We start from the raw sequence: 12,984 nt of genomic DNA on the forward strand, positions 1-12,984 counted from the left end.
CATCACAGCAGTGTCTTTTACTTACTACTTTACTTTACTTACTACTTATATAAAGCAATACACATTTCTAATATGATTGATATTGTGCCACAGGGGAGGTGCTGGTTCAGTTATCAAAGAGTCATTAATGATTGTCGAAGGACAATCATTAATAATATATAAAGTAGATTATTTATCAAATTGAATTATACTTAATCAAAACAGGGCACCAACTGATGTAATCAGGAAAATGATAACTTAACAGCAAAAATCAGTCTCAAGGTAGATTATTCTTCAGAATAATAGTGAAGGCCTTTGCAAAAACAGTTGTGACAAATATGCGTAGAATAAGCACAAACAACTTCTCTCATTCAAATTAATCAGAATTTATTTTCACAAGTGCCAAGAAAATGGTAAAACAACACTTCGGATAAATTCTGATGGCTAAACTACCCAAAAATAACTAACTAAACATGAACACAAAACTTCAGATAACCTGTGTGTGTGTGTGTGCGTGTGCGTGTGTGTGTGTGTGTGTGTGTGTGTGGGGGGGGGGTTACCAATAAGATAAACAAACACACTCAACTAATGAGCACAGTTGTGACGGGATCACCAGTCCGGCTCACAACGTAAAACTAACTTTTAAAATGTGTTACTAAGTTTCTCTGCCCAGACACAGAACAGCCTCTTACGTGAATCTTTGTAAATGAAGAGAAAGTGGTTTGATGCGGCCGGTCAGTGTTTCTTGATGAAGCAAAGGGTAGTTACGCTCAGCAGGGGATCCTGATAAAGAGCTGCTCTCTCTCTCTCCTGGTCCAGATGAGGACCAGTGTGGATGAGGGGAATACATGGGCACAGCAGCTGGGCCTCCTTCAGCTCCAGGTCGGTCCAAAGGCGTTCACGTCGAGGCCTGCAGGGTCCCTGTCAACGATCCTGGAGGGAAGAGACAGAGCAGAGAAGAGAGCGAGGAGAAGAGAGCTTTTCCTTTTATAGCTGGCCCAGGAAGTCAAGGCCCCCCCTGTGGCTTGGGGTCTGTGTCCAATCAGGGGCTGTTCCTTATCACTGCAGGGCCTTAGATGCAAATCCTGGTTGAGCTTTGCGTCCATGGGGTTTCCTTTGTTCCATGTGGTCAGGTATCAAAAACTCGAGGCTGGTCTCAGCCTGAGGCCCCAGAACTGGGCCTCAAAGGTGACCCAAGGACTCAACTGTTCATATAATCACACAATCCATAGTTGATATCGGACTGTGGCCCAACAAATATTTCTCATATCTTTTCTCATCATTTGTATTGTGCTGGTCGATCGGGACGGCTGACTTCCTCATTCTGCGCTGGGTGAGGGGATGGTGGGGGGGACTGGACTTGTGGGTGTATATGTACGTGGAAATGTGTGTATCTGTCTATTATATATATGTACATATTTATGCTTTAATGCATCTAGAAATATTTGTGTGAGAATGCCCGTAATGAATAAGATTATACACAGTAAATAATGTACGCTTTTATGTATAGATGAATACAGGGACTCCTGGTAAATAGTGTTTATATAGAGGGACATGTAACTGCAAATGGCAATAATCACCCAGGTATCCGCAAATTTATACTCATCTATACCACAATATGTTTACGCCGTGTAAAATTATTAATATTAATTTGTGTAACTTCTCATTACATCAAGATTTTTGACATCTGACGTCTATGTGAAAACATGGTATTGAGTTCAAGGGGTAGGAGAAGTTTTTTTTACTTCTTCTTACTTCTTTTTGAACATGTCAAAACTGCTGCTGCTTCAAAAAAAAAAAAACTTGCATTCATTGTTCAAGTATGTTTGAGCATGTCTGTTACTTACACTACCATCATGTTCAAAATAAAGACATTTGAATTGAATTCTTTTACTTCATTTTCTAAATCTGGTTATAACTGAACAGCTCCGACAGCTGTAAGAATCTGCTGCTTTTTTTAAAAACTATTCAAAATCTTTCCCACAATCGAACCACCAGAATTATTTCTTCCAAACTAAATTAACTAAACTAAATTAGTGCCTTTTAACTGAAGCCTCAAAATAAATGATATTGGCACTGATCACAAATGTACTCTTTATCCAGTGTGAATACGTTTATGTCTCGTCAAATGACGTTGCCGGGCAAAAGCCACTCCACACTGATCACACCTGTAAGGCTTGTCTCCAGTGTGAATACGTTGGTGAGTCATTAGGTTACCTTGTTGGGCAAAAGCCGCTCCACACTGATCACACCTGTAAGGCTTGTCTCCCGTGTGAATACGTATGTGTCTCGTTAGAGAACTTTGCTGGGTAAAAGCCGCTCCACACTGATCACATCTGTAAGGCTTGTCTCCAGTGTGAATATGTTGGTGTCGCTTTAGATCATTTTGTTGGGCAAAAGTCGCTCCACACTGATCACATCTGTAAGGCTTGTCTCCAGTGTGAATACGTTGGTGAGTCGTCAAATCACCTAGCCGGGCAAAAGCCGCTCCACACTGATCACACCTGTAAGGCTTGTCTCCAGTGTGAATACGTTGGTGACTCGTTAGGTTACTTTGATGGGCAAAAGCCACTCCACACTGATCGCATCTGTAAGGCTTGTCTCCAGTGTGAATACGTTGGTGAGTCGTTAGGGCACCTTGCTGGGCAAAAGCCGCTCTACACTGATCACATCTGTAAGGCTTGTCTCCAGTGTGAATACGTTGGTGTCTCGTCAAATTACTTTGATGGGCAAAAGCCACTCCACACTGATCGCATCTGTAAGGCTTGTCTCCAGTGTGAATACGTTGGTGAGTCGTCAAATCGCCTAGCCGGGCAAAAGCCGCTCCACACTGATCACATCTGTAAGGCTTGTCTCCAGTGTGAATACGTCGATGTCTCGTTAGCCCATCTTGCCGGGCAAAAGTCGCTCCACACTGATCACAGCTGTAAGGCTTGTCTCCAGTGTGAATACGTTGGTGAGTCGTTAGATTATCTTGTCGGGTAAAAGCCGCACCACACTGATCACAGCTATGTGGTTTATCACCAGTGTGAGTTTTCTTATGGATCTTCAGGTTTGATGAAGTGGTGAAGACTTGCTCGCAATGATCACAGCAGTATCTTTTGGGTCTTCCTTTATGATTCTGTAACAGAGAAGATGACTTACTTTTTGGCTGCATTATCAAAAGCCTTTTCAGTTTCAAGTATGGAGCTACAACAGTGTCATTATTCACAAATGCAAAGGACAAAATTCACACGTGTGTAGGATAAGATATACAAGTGTATTTTTGATGCACACACAAATATAACCTGATTTACAAACGTTTTTTTGTCTGTGAGCTGCGCTGGATTTGCATGTGACTTTTGAGACTCCCCTGACGTGACTCGATTCACAAATGCGTTTTTTTTAACACGGAAGGATCTGCAACCAATCAGATATCTTCCTTCATTTCAGCCAATCATAACAGCGCACCCCACGTGGGGAACGATTTACTCTTAAACCAATCAGATTAAAGGGGCGGATACACCTGCTGTTTGAGCTGCGTTGTGCCGTTGGGCTTAGAACAGTGATTCAACATTTCGAGTTGATGAAATGAAGATAATCTTCTTGGTCATAGTGAAATTATTTAAACAAGACCAAGAGATTTGATTACTGTTAAGAGAGGTCAGCCGCCCATTTGGAAATCGGAAGAGAGACTATCTATTTTGGACATTAACCTGTAGAGTTTCAATCGTAATTTTGGGGTTTTTAGATTAAGTAACTACTATACTTAGCGGTAGGACAGGGTGATATGGCCTTTTATTAATATCTCAATATTTTTAGGCCATGTCACGATACACAATATATATCTCGATATTTTGCCTTAGCCTTGAATTAACACTTTGATGCATACAATCACACCAGTATGATGATTCTATAAGTCTACATTAAAACATTCTTGTTCATACTTCATTAATATATGCTCATTTTAAACTTTCATGCAAAAAGGGGGAAATCACAACTTAGTCAAACGCACGTGTAAGTAGGTGCGCTTGTTTTATGTCTCTGAGAAGGAGAGACGATACGAGACGAGAGAGTGAGAAAAGCCTGCAATTTAATGCCCTGCTAAAAGCAAATGCGTGACAATGTATACTCGAATATTCACGATAGTCCTTTTGTACATTGCACAGAGTAGAAGCCGCGATACATCGAGTATATTCGATATATTGCCCAGCCCTACTTAGCGGGAAGTTGCAGATCCAGTTGGTTGAGTTTTTTTAAATTTTTTTATTATGGACTTAAGTTGTTGGTATTCTAAAAATGTGTTAGTGCTAATTAATATTGAACAGTGAGTGTGTTAAATGGTACAAAATGTCCACTTATGATTATATGTTGTAGATACTTTATTCCTTGGTCTCTCCATTGAGTAAAGTTGACCATCATTTTATCATTTTTCAGAATGTCTTGGTTGTTCCAGATGGGTGTGCGATCACATGGAAAAAATGAGACTTTGGCTATTTTAAAAGGAAGTCCCACCAGGCTGTCAGAGATTAGCTAATATTAATGCTTTTAAAGCATTTATGATGTTTTAATATTTTGACTGATAAATGGTAAATCTGCGATTTCCAAATCATTGCAAAACACTTCTGAATCCAGCCATTGACTATCTAGTAAGTGATTTTTGCACCATTTTAAGATATACTGTAACTTATTAACTAAGAAATATTACTGGGCGTTGGGTAAGTCTAAGCCTCCACAGTCTTTGGATTTTTGTAATGTCTTTAAGCTAATACGTGGTGTTTTATTTTTCCACAGGAATGTTGACACGTATGGATCCATTGACTTAAACCAAGAAGGAGGGGGTTCTGATGGTATCCTTGAAAAAAGATATTTATTTTTGGTTGAAAGGTTAATTAAAGGTTAAACTTGGTTTTGTCCTTCTGTTAACAGATGTCACAACTGCCACTTCCTGATCTTCTCAGGGTTTGGAATGTCCTGATTCAATCACACCCTATCTCTTCCTCCCACTGCCCATAACGGTCAGTTTCTGTCAAGTTTCTCAATAAAAGCATCATGCAGAGGAGGAACTGTGGGAAACATTTGCTGTCACTGAGTCCTCACTGAGAGTCTTGTTTACTCTGCACTCCTACCTTGCTTCCCCCTTCTGCAGAAGCACGTTAAAGATCATTCCGGAAGTCTCTGGTGTCTATCTTCGTTATGAACTTGGTTTAAAGTTGATTTAGACCTAACATTGGTAAAACCATCATTTCGATGGTGACAATTCTCCCCATCAGTGAAATAGGAAGAGAGTTCCATCGGGTAAGATCATCCTCTATTCTTCTTAAGAGCTGAACATAATTTAGTTTTATTAACTCTAACAGTCATGGGGAGATGTTTATGCCTAGATACAGTTAGGTCCATAAATATTTGGACACTGACACAATTTTCAGTATTCCAGCTCTGTACAACACCACAATGGATTTGAAATGAAACAATCAAGATGTGCTTCAAGTTCAGACTTTCAGCTTTAATTTGAAGGTATTTACATCCAAATCAGGTGAACGGTGTAGGAATTACAACACATTTTATATGTACCTTCCACTTTTTAAGGGACCAAAAGTAATTGGACAACTAACATAATCATACATCAAATTGTCAATTTTTAATATTTTGTTGCAAATCCTTTGCAGTCGATGACAGCCTGAAGTCTGGAACCCATAGACATCACCAGACGCTGGGTTTCGTCCCTGGTGATGCTCTGCCAGGCCTCTGCTGCAGCCGTCTTCAGTTCCTGCTTGTTCTTTGGGCATTTTCCCTTCAGTTTTGCCTTCAGCAAGTGAAATGCATGCTCAATCGGATTCAGGTCAGGTGATTGACTTGGCCATTGCAGAACATTTGACTTCTTTGCCTCTTTGGTTGCTTTCGCAGTATGCTTCGGGTCATTGTCCATCTGCATTGTGAAGCGCCGACCAATGAATTTTGAAGCATTTGGCTGAATATGAGCAGATAATATTGCCCGAAACACTTCAGAATCCATTCTGCTGCTTTTGTCAGCTGCCACATCATCAATAAATATAAGAGAAGACTTCACCAGAGGAAATACAGAGGAAATACAGATGGGTTACACAAGGTGTAAACCATTGGTGAGCCTCAAAAACAGGAAGGCCAGATTAAAGTTAGCTAAGAAACGTCTAAAAGAGCCAATGCAGTTCTGGAACAACATCTTATGGACAGATGAGACAAAGATCAACTTGTACCACAATGATGGAAAGAGAAGAGTATGGAGAAGGGAAGGAACTGTTCACTTTAATCTGGCTTTCCTGTTTTTGAGGCTCACCAACGGTTTACCTTGTGTAACCCATCTGTATTTCCTCTGTATTTCCTCTGGTGAAGTCTTCTCTTATATTTATTGATGATGTGGCAGCTGACAAAAGCAGCAGAATGAATTCTGAAGTGTTTCGGGCAATATTATCTGCTCATATTCAGCCAAATGCTTCAAAATTCATTGGTCGGCGCTTCACAATGCAGATGGACAATGACCCGAAGCATACTGCGAAAGCAACCAAAGAGGCAAAGAAGTCAAATGTTCTGCAATGGCCAAGTCAATCACCTGACCTGAATCCGATTGAGCATGCATTTCACTTGCTGAAGGCAAAACTGAAGGGAAAATGCCCAAAGAACAAGCAGGAACTGAAGACGGCTGCAGCAGAGGCCTGGCAGAGCATCACCAGGGACAAAACCCAGCGTCTGGTGATGTCTATGGGTTCCAGACTTCAGGCTGTCATCGACTGCAAAGGATTTGCAACAAAATATTAAAAATTGACAATTTGATGTATGATTATGTTAGTTGTCCAATTACTTTTGGTCCCTTAAAAAGTGGAAGGTACATATAAAATGTGTTGTAATTCCTACACCGTTCACCTGATTTGGATGTAAATACCTTCAAATTAAAGCTGAAAGTCTGAACTTGAAGCACATCTTGATTGTTTCATTTCAAATCCATTGTGGTGTTGTACAGAGCTGGAATACTGAAAATTGTGTCAGTGTCCAAATATTTATGGACCTAACTGTATCTAATGTTTCCTGATTGTAATTTAGTAGTGGCTGTATTTTGGAAATTGCAGTTGATGCACAAAACTGGATTTGGAGCAGCTGATAGAGTAGTCAGACAGAGATGAAAATCCATCTATAAGCGCAATTGTCTGTGATAGTGAGGTTTGTGAGTTCTGGAGGAAGATTAGTACATCCTCAGCATAAATACTTATTTTGTGATCTAATGTTTTGCATTGTATGCCTTTAATATTTTGGTTTTGCCTAATAGCAGCTGCTAAGGGCTCAATAAATAGTGAGGGAGAAAGAGGACAACCCTTTCTGATACTTCTTTGCAAGTTAAAGCTTGTTGAAATTTGATCGTTTGTCCTTACACATGTCTTGGGAGAGCTATATAATATCTTTATCCAAATGATAAAAGATTTGCCAAATCCAAATTTGTGTAAAGTTGCCAATAGAAATTTCCAATTTACCCGATTGAATTTAAGCATTTAAGCAGGGAGAATGTCCGGCCATCTGTTCATGACCTCAAGCTAAAGCGCACTTGGGTTCTGCAGCAGGACAATGATCCAAAACACACCAGCAAGTCCATCTCTGAATGGTTTAAGAAAAACAAAATGAAGACTTTGGAGTGGCCTAGTCAAAAGTCCCGACCTGAATCCAATTGAGATGCTGTGGCATGACCTTAAAAAGGCTGTTCATGATCAAAAACCCTCCAATGCGGCTGAATTACAACAATTATGCAAAGTTGAGTGGGCCAAAATTCCTCCACAGCTGGAAAAGACTCATTGCCAGTTATCGCAAACGCTTGATTGCAGTTGTTGCTGCTAAGAATGGCCCAACCAGTTATTACGTTTAGGGGGCAATCACTTTTTCACCCAGGGCCATTTAGGTTTGGATTTTTCTTTCCCCTTAATTATAAAAACCTTTAAAAACTGCATTTTGTGTTTACTTGTGTTATCTTCGTCACACACACACACACACACACACACACACACACACACACACACACACACACACACACACACACACACACACACACACACACACACACACACACACACACACACACACACACACACACACACACACACACACACACACACACACACACACACACACACACACACACACACACACACACACACACACACACACACACTTAAATGCATTAACTAAGTTTCTTTGCCCAGAAAAAAAACGATCTCTTTCGGGGATGGCTTTGTAAGCAATGAATTTGTCCATGGCATACAATGGTTTCCTCCTGGTTTGGCGAACAGCTGGGTGATTAGGCTCAGTCAGTAGTCCTTGTAGGGAGTGTCTCGCTCTCTGTCTTGCTCTCCTCGTCCCTGTTACACCTTTTTTACCAAACAGGTTCCAGGGCTGGTTCTGGGCCAGTGCTGAGTTTGGAACCGGGCTTTCTGTTTCCACTGACAAAGAACTGGCTTCGGGCCAGAAAAAAACAGTTGCTGCAGAACCGCTGAGGGGGCGGAGTTTTAAGACCAACGGCAATAGCAAGACGGTGACATTTTCCAATAAGAGACAAATTGATACGGATCAGTGTTTTTGGCAGCCATTTTAGATTTAGTCTTAGTCTTTTGGACGAAAATGCTTATTAGTTTTAGTCACATTTTAGTAATTTCTATATACGATAGTTTTAGTCTAGTTTTAGTCGACGGAATCTCAAAAAAGGTTTTAGTCCAGTTTTAAATCAGCTTTAGTTAAAAAAAAGAAAAGATAAAAAGTATTTTCTCCAATATTTACTAGAGATGCACCGATCAGGATTTTGAGGGACTATCACCAATCACCAATCTCGAAAACATCAGTATCGGCCGATCCCGATTTTGCCGATCACTGATCACAGCGTGAAATCCATAAATTCGTCAATATTGTTTTCTCATGTACACGACACTGACATTGTATTATTAGGTATAAAAATTTGGAGATTAGGTGTAAACTCGGCTTATATTAGTAGCTTCAGCTTTCCTGTGGTACTAATTATGTACAACATGTGCACCAACACTGACAACAGCAGACATGTCACTCTCTAAAAGTTGATACAAGTTGCAAACTATAAACCTTAGTTTCCCTGTGGAAAGAGGAATTCAATCTTAAAATAAAAATGAATTATGAATTATTAGTGGTAGCATCCACCGCGTGTGAGGAAACTCTTGTGAGTGAAGCAAAACTCTTCACACTAGAACTCCACATGTCACTGGTGAAGCGACTGACACGACTGTCGTCCTGCATGAGGCTTTGGACTGTAAATAGTCTGGTAAAACTCCGACAGGATTTCATCAGTGAAATATTTACGACACGGCAGCGTGCACAGCGCGCACCACGGATATAAGCTGCAAACGTGTTTAAACCCGATCTCTTCTACAATTGAAAGTGGCTGATGAGCAAATCATATGAATTCATTATCTTATGATGTAGTTCTTTATTTTTCTTCCTGTCGTTTATAAGTCTCTGTTACAGGTGTTCCAGCTGAGTTAGTGCCGTTGCTGCGCGCTCCTTTTTTTCTCTCTGCCTAAGCAGCAGCCAACTTTGAAAACTCAATATACTCCATGTGAATAGAATAGTAGACTTTATTGATCTCCCAGAGGAGAAATTCAGTCGTGCAGCAGCCAAAACACACACACACGCTTTATACAAAAGATTTAAAATAGAAATAACCATAAATAGTTAAATAATAAAAAAAGAGCAATATAAAAAGTAGAAAAAGGACTATGTAAAAGAGAGAAAAAAAAGTAGTAAACACCAAATAAACTATAATATAATAATATTTACAAAATATTTACAAAAATACGTGAGGTGGTTATTGCACTTTTAAAGAGATAGGTTTATTGCACATGGGTGGCTACAGTTTCTTGTTATAGAGTCTGATGGCTGTGGGGATGAAGGACCTGCGGTAGCGTTCCTTCTTGCAGCGCGGGTGGAGCAGTCTTTGGCTGAAGGAGCTGCTGATGCTCCCACAGTGTCATGTAGGGGGTGAGAGGGGTTGTCCATGATGGAGTTCAGCTTGACCAGCATCCTCCTCTCACCCACCGCCTCGGCAGAGTCCAGAGCACAACCAAGAACCGAGCCAGCCCTCCTGACCAGTCGGTTCAGTCTCTTCCTGTCTCTCTCCGAGCTCCCGCAGCTCCAGCAGACCACTGCAAAGAAGATAGCAGACGCTACCACAGAGTCATAGAAAGTCCTTAGGAGCTCCCTGCACACACCGAAGGACCTCAGTCTCCTCAGCAGATGGAGTCGGCTCTGGCCCTTCTTGTACAGGGCGTCGGTGTTGTGTGACCAGGACAGTTTGTTGTTGAGGTGAACACCCAGGTACTTATACTCCTCCACCGTCTCAATGTTCAGCCCCTGGATGTTCACCGGTGCAAGAGGCAGAGGGTTCCTGACGAAGTCGATCACCACCTCCTTCATCTTGCTGCTGTTGATTTGCAGATGGTTCCGTTCACACCATGAGACGAAGTCGGCGATGACCCCCCTGTACTCCAGATTGTCTCCCCTGGACACGCGTCCCACGATGGCGGAGTCATCGGAGAACTTCTGGAGATGACAGGAGTCCGTGTTGTGGTGGAAATCTGAGGTGTATAGTGTGAAGAGGAATGGAGCGAGCACTGTACCCTGCGGGGCCCCCGTGCTGCAGACCACCACATCAGACACACAGTTGCGGAGCCTCACGTACTGCGGCCTGTTGGTGAGGTAGTCGATGGTCCATGCAGCCAGGTGACAGTCCACTCCTGCTTCCTCCAGCTTCCCCCTGAGCAGCGATGGCTGGATGGTGTTAAAAGCACTGGAGAAGTCAAAGAACATGACTCTCACAGTGCTGCCGGCGCTCTCCAGATGCGCGAGTGACCTGTGCATCAGGTAGTGTAATGGAAAATTTTGGTATAACACTGTCTGTTGCCTGTTTTCATTCCTGTGGCGAGGTCATGTTCCTTTGACACAGATCATGACACGGTTGCCAGGGTGATGGGTGATGTTTTGTCTTTTCCAGTTCCAAACTATAAAATAACCTGTCCCTAATCTTCTTCAGCGCACTCAGGACTGTCGGTTCATGTGACCGGTTGGACTGTGTGGCTCCGTTCAATTGAATGTTTGTCCTCTTTTCATTAAATCTTCGAAAGACAGCTGAGGTGTCCTGACATTCTTTTTGAACAACAATTTTTGCCACCACAATTTGGCGACCACGAAGGGACCTCATCTGTGCCGGATTTTTTCCTTCTCTCCTCCGGAATCGAAGGTGTTTTAAGCATGCAACAACCTCGTACTCCCCCATCAAGTGAAGGTCGAGAAGAGGGCCTCTCGTCCGGAGGGGGGTTGGGAAGGTCCCCGCACCGACTGGGGTCGAACGAACCCGGTGGCTTCAGAAACGCCTCGCTGTTCTTTTGGGTGAGTTTTGGAAAGAAAACGGCCGAAATAAGGTGCGCGCTAACGTCTCCTCTCTGCCTATTCAGCTGATGTTGCCAGTAGTCCAAGTATTTGGTACCGGGGAGGGCTGGTCCAGCCAGGGTCTGAGTACCTGGGCTGTAATGGGACTCCATTCAGTTTGCGAGAGGAAAAGCCCCTGGGCTGTTTAAGCCAGGGTTTGAGTACCTGGGCTGTTTTGTTACTGGGACCCCGTTCAGTTTGCGAGAGGAAAAGACTCGCTCTTCGGTGCGACATCGGCTGTAGGTCGCCAGACGTGACGGATCACGAGTGCTTCTGTAGCCGTGGTTTGAGAGTGGAAGACTACTTCAAGTCGGGAACTTGAGGGCTCTGGATTCGGGGAATCCGAGTATGCCAGACGGGGTCTGGGGGCGGCTAGGATGCCTCATTCAATCCTAGAAGGAGCGGAGGTTTTGTGTTTGTGCTCTGAGCTGTCTGTTAATGTCTGGCTAACAATCTTGACTGTCTGGAGAATAACAAATAATTTTGAGAAATAATTGGAGTTGGAATGTTTTCCTGTTGATTATGTCGTGGGCTTCTGCGTCTAGAATCCGGTTTGAGTTAAGTGGGTAATCCGAAGTATACCTGGTAGGATTTAAAAGATGCAGCATTTGGAAGCAAACGGGTAATCCGAAGTACTACTCTTCTGTAGGATTTAAAAGATGCAGGACTCCAGTCAAATCTGAACCGTGACTTGTTCTAATATATTTTTAATCCAACTTTCTCTGTGAAAGAGCTGCGCGAGTGTTTCCGGCTGTTGTGACGTCACAAACCCTGATAAGCGGAAGACCTTGGTTAGCCATGGTGTTGTTTTTTTTTTTTTTTTTTTTTTTTTTTTTTCCTCTCTCCTTCTGAAAATTTAGACTCGCAACATGTCTGAGAGGATCAAATAATCAGTTGTGGAGGCCAGTTTTTCAATAAGCCTTCTGGGAGTAATTTTTCCGAAGGACCAGATTTTTCAGCACTAAATGTGAGATATATGATAGTTAATTATGGAAAAGAATAGAACCCACAACCTTTGTCGGAGCTGTGGGTCAGACAACTTAAATTCCCAAAATAAAGAAAACACGAGAAACAGGAAGCCTGAGCGTTAAACAGCTGGAGGCTTTGCAGGTTAGACCAGTTATCACTCGCTAAAAAGAAAAATGAAAAACAAATTTAGATAGATTGGAATGTTGCTGAGTGAGGCAGACACCCAAACAGACTGTGCCCCAGTGTGTGAAGCTGGACCCGGTCTGGACTCTGCGCCCCCCGCCCCACCCGCCCCCCCAACTAGCGCCGGGACCTCAGGCAGAGCTCACCAGCGCCTGGACTTCAACCAGCTGCGTCCGTTTGCCCCCCACTGCCCCCAACTCCACCCGTGGGAGCACCCCTCCCCCATCTTCACCCGTTTCACCCATCGGAGAGATGAGGAAAAGTGCTGGGAAGACTGGTTGTCTCAAGGACATTTTTGACTGGCAGAAAGCCTGCGTTTCGCCAGGAAAATTGTGAGACTATTGCTGCAAAAGGCTGAAAGAGTGCAGCGGGGGGGCAGAACACAGTGAAGGGCCACGCGAAAAGGGG

General features: G+C 42.7%; 1 protein-coding gene across 1 annotated transcript in view; it reads right to left on the bottom strand.

Moving 5' to 3' along the window:
- Positions 1 to 12,984, bottom strand: part of LOC133460955 (zinc finger protein 665-like) — a 210,970-nt gene that overhangs the window by 81,231 nt on the left and 116,755 nt on the right. Inside the window, exon 4 of the mRNA XM_061741668.1 lies at positions 2,079 to 3,100. Coding sequence (XP_061597652.1) covers positions 2,079 to 3,100 — 1,022 coding nt within the window. The remainder of the gene's footprint in view (positions 1 to 2,078; positions 3,101 to 12,984) is intronic.

Source organism: Cololabis saira, chromosome 15 (assembly GCF_033807715.1).
Source record: "Cololabis saira isolate AMF1-May2022 chromosome 15, fColSai1.1, whole genome shotgun sequence".
Lineage (NCBI taxonomy): Eukaryota > Metazoa > Chordata > Actinopteri > Beloniformes > Belonidae > Cololabis > Cololabis saira.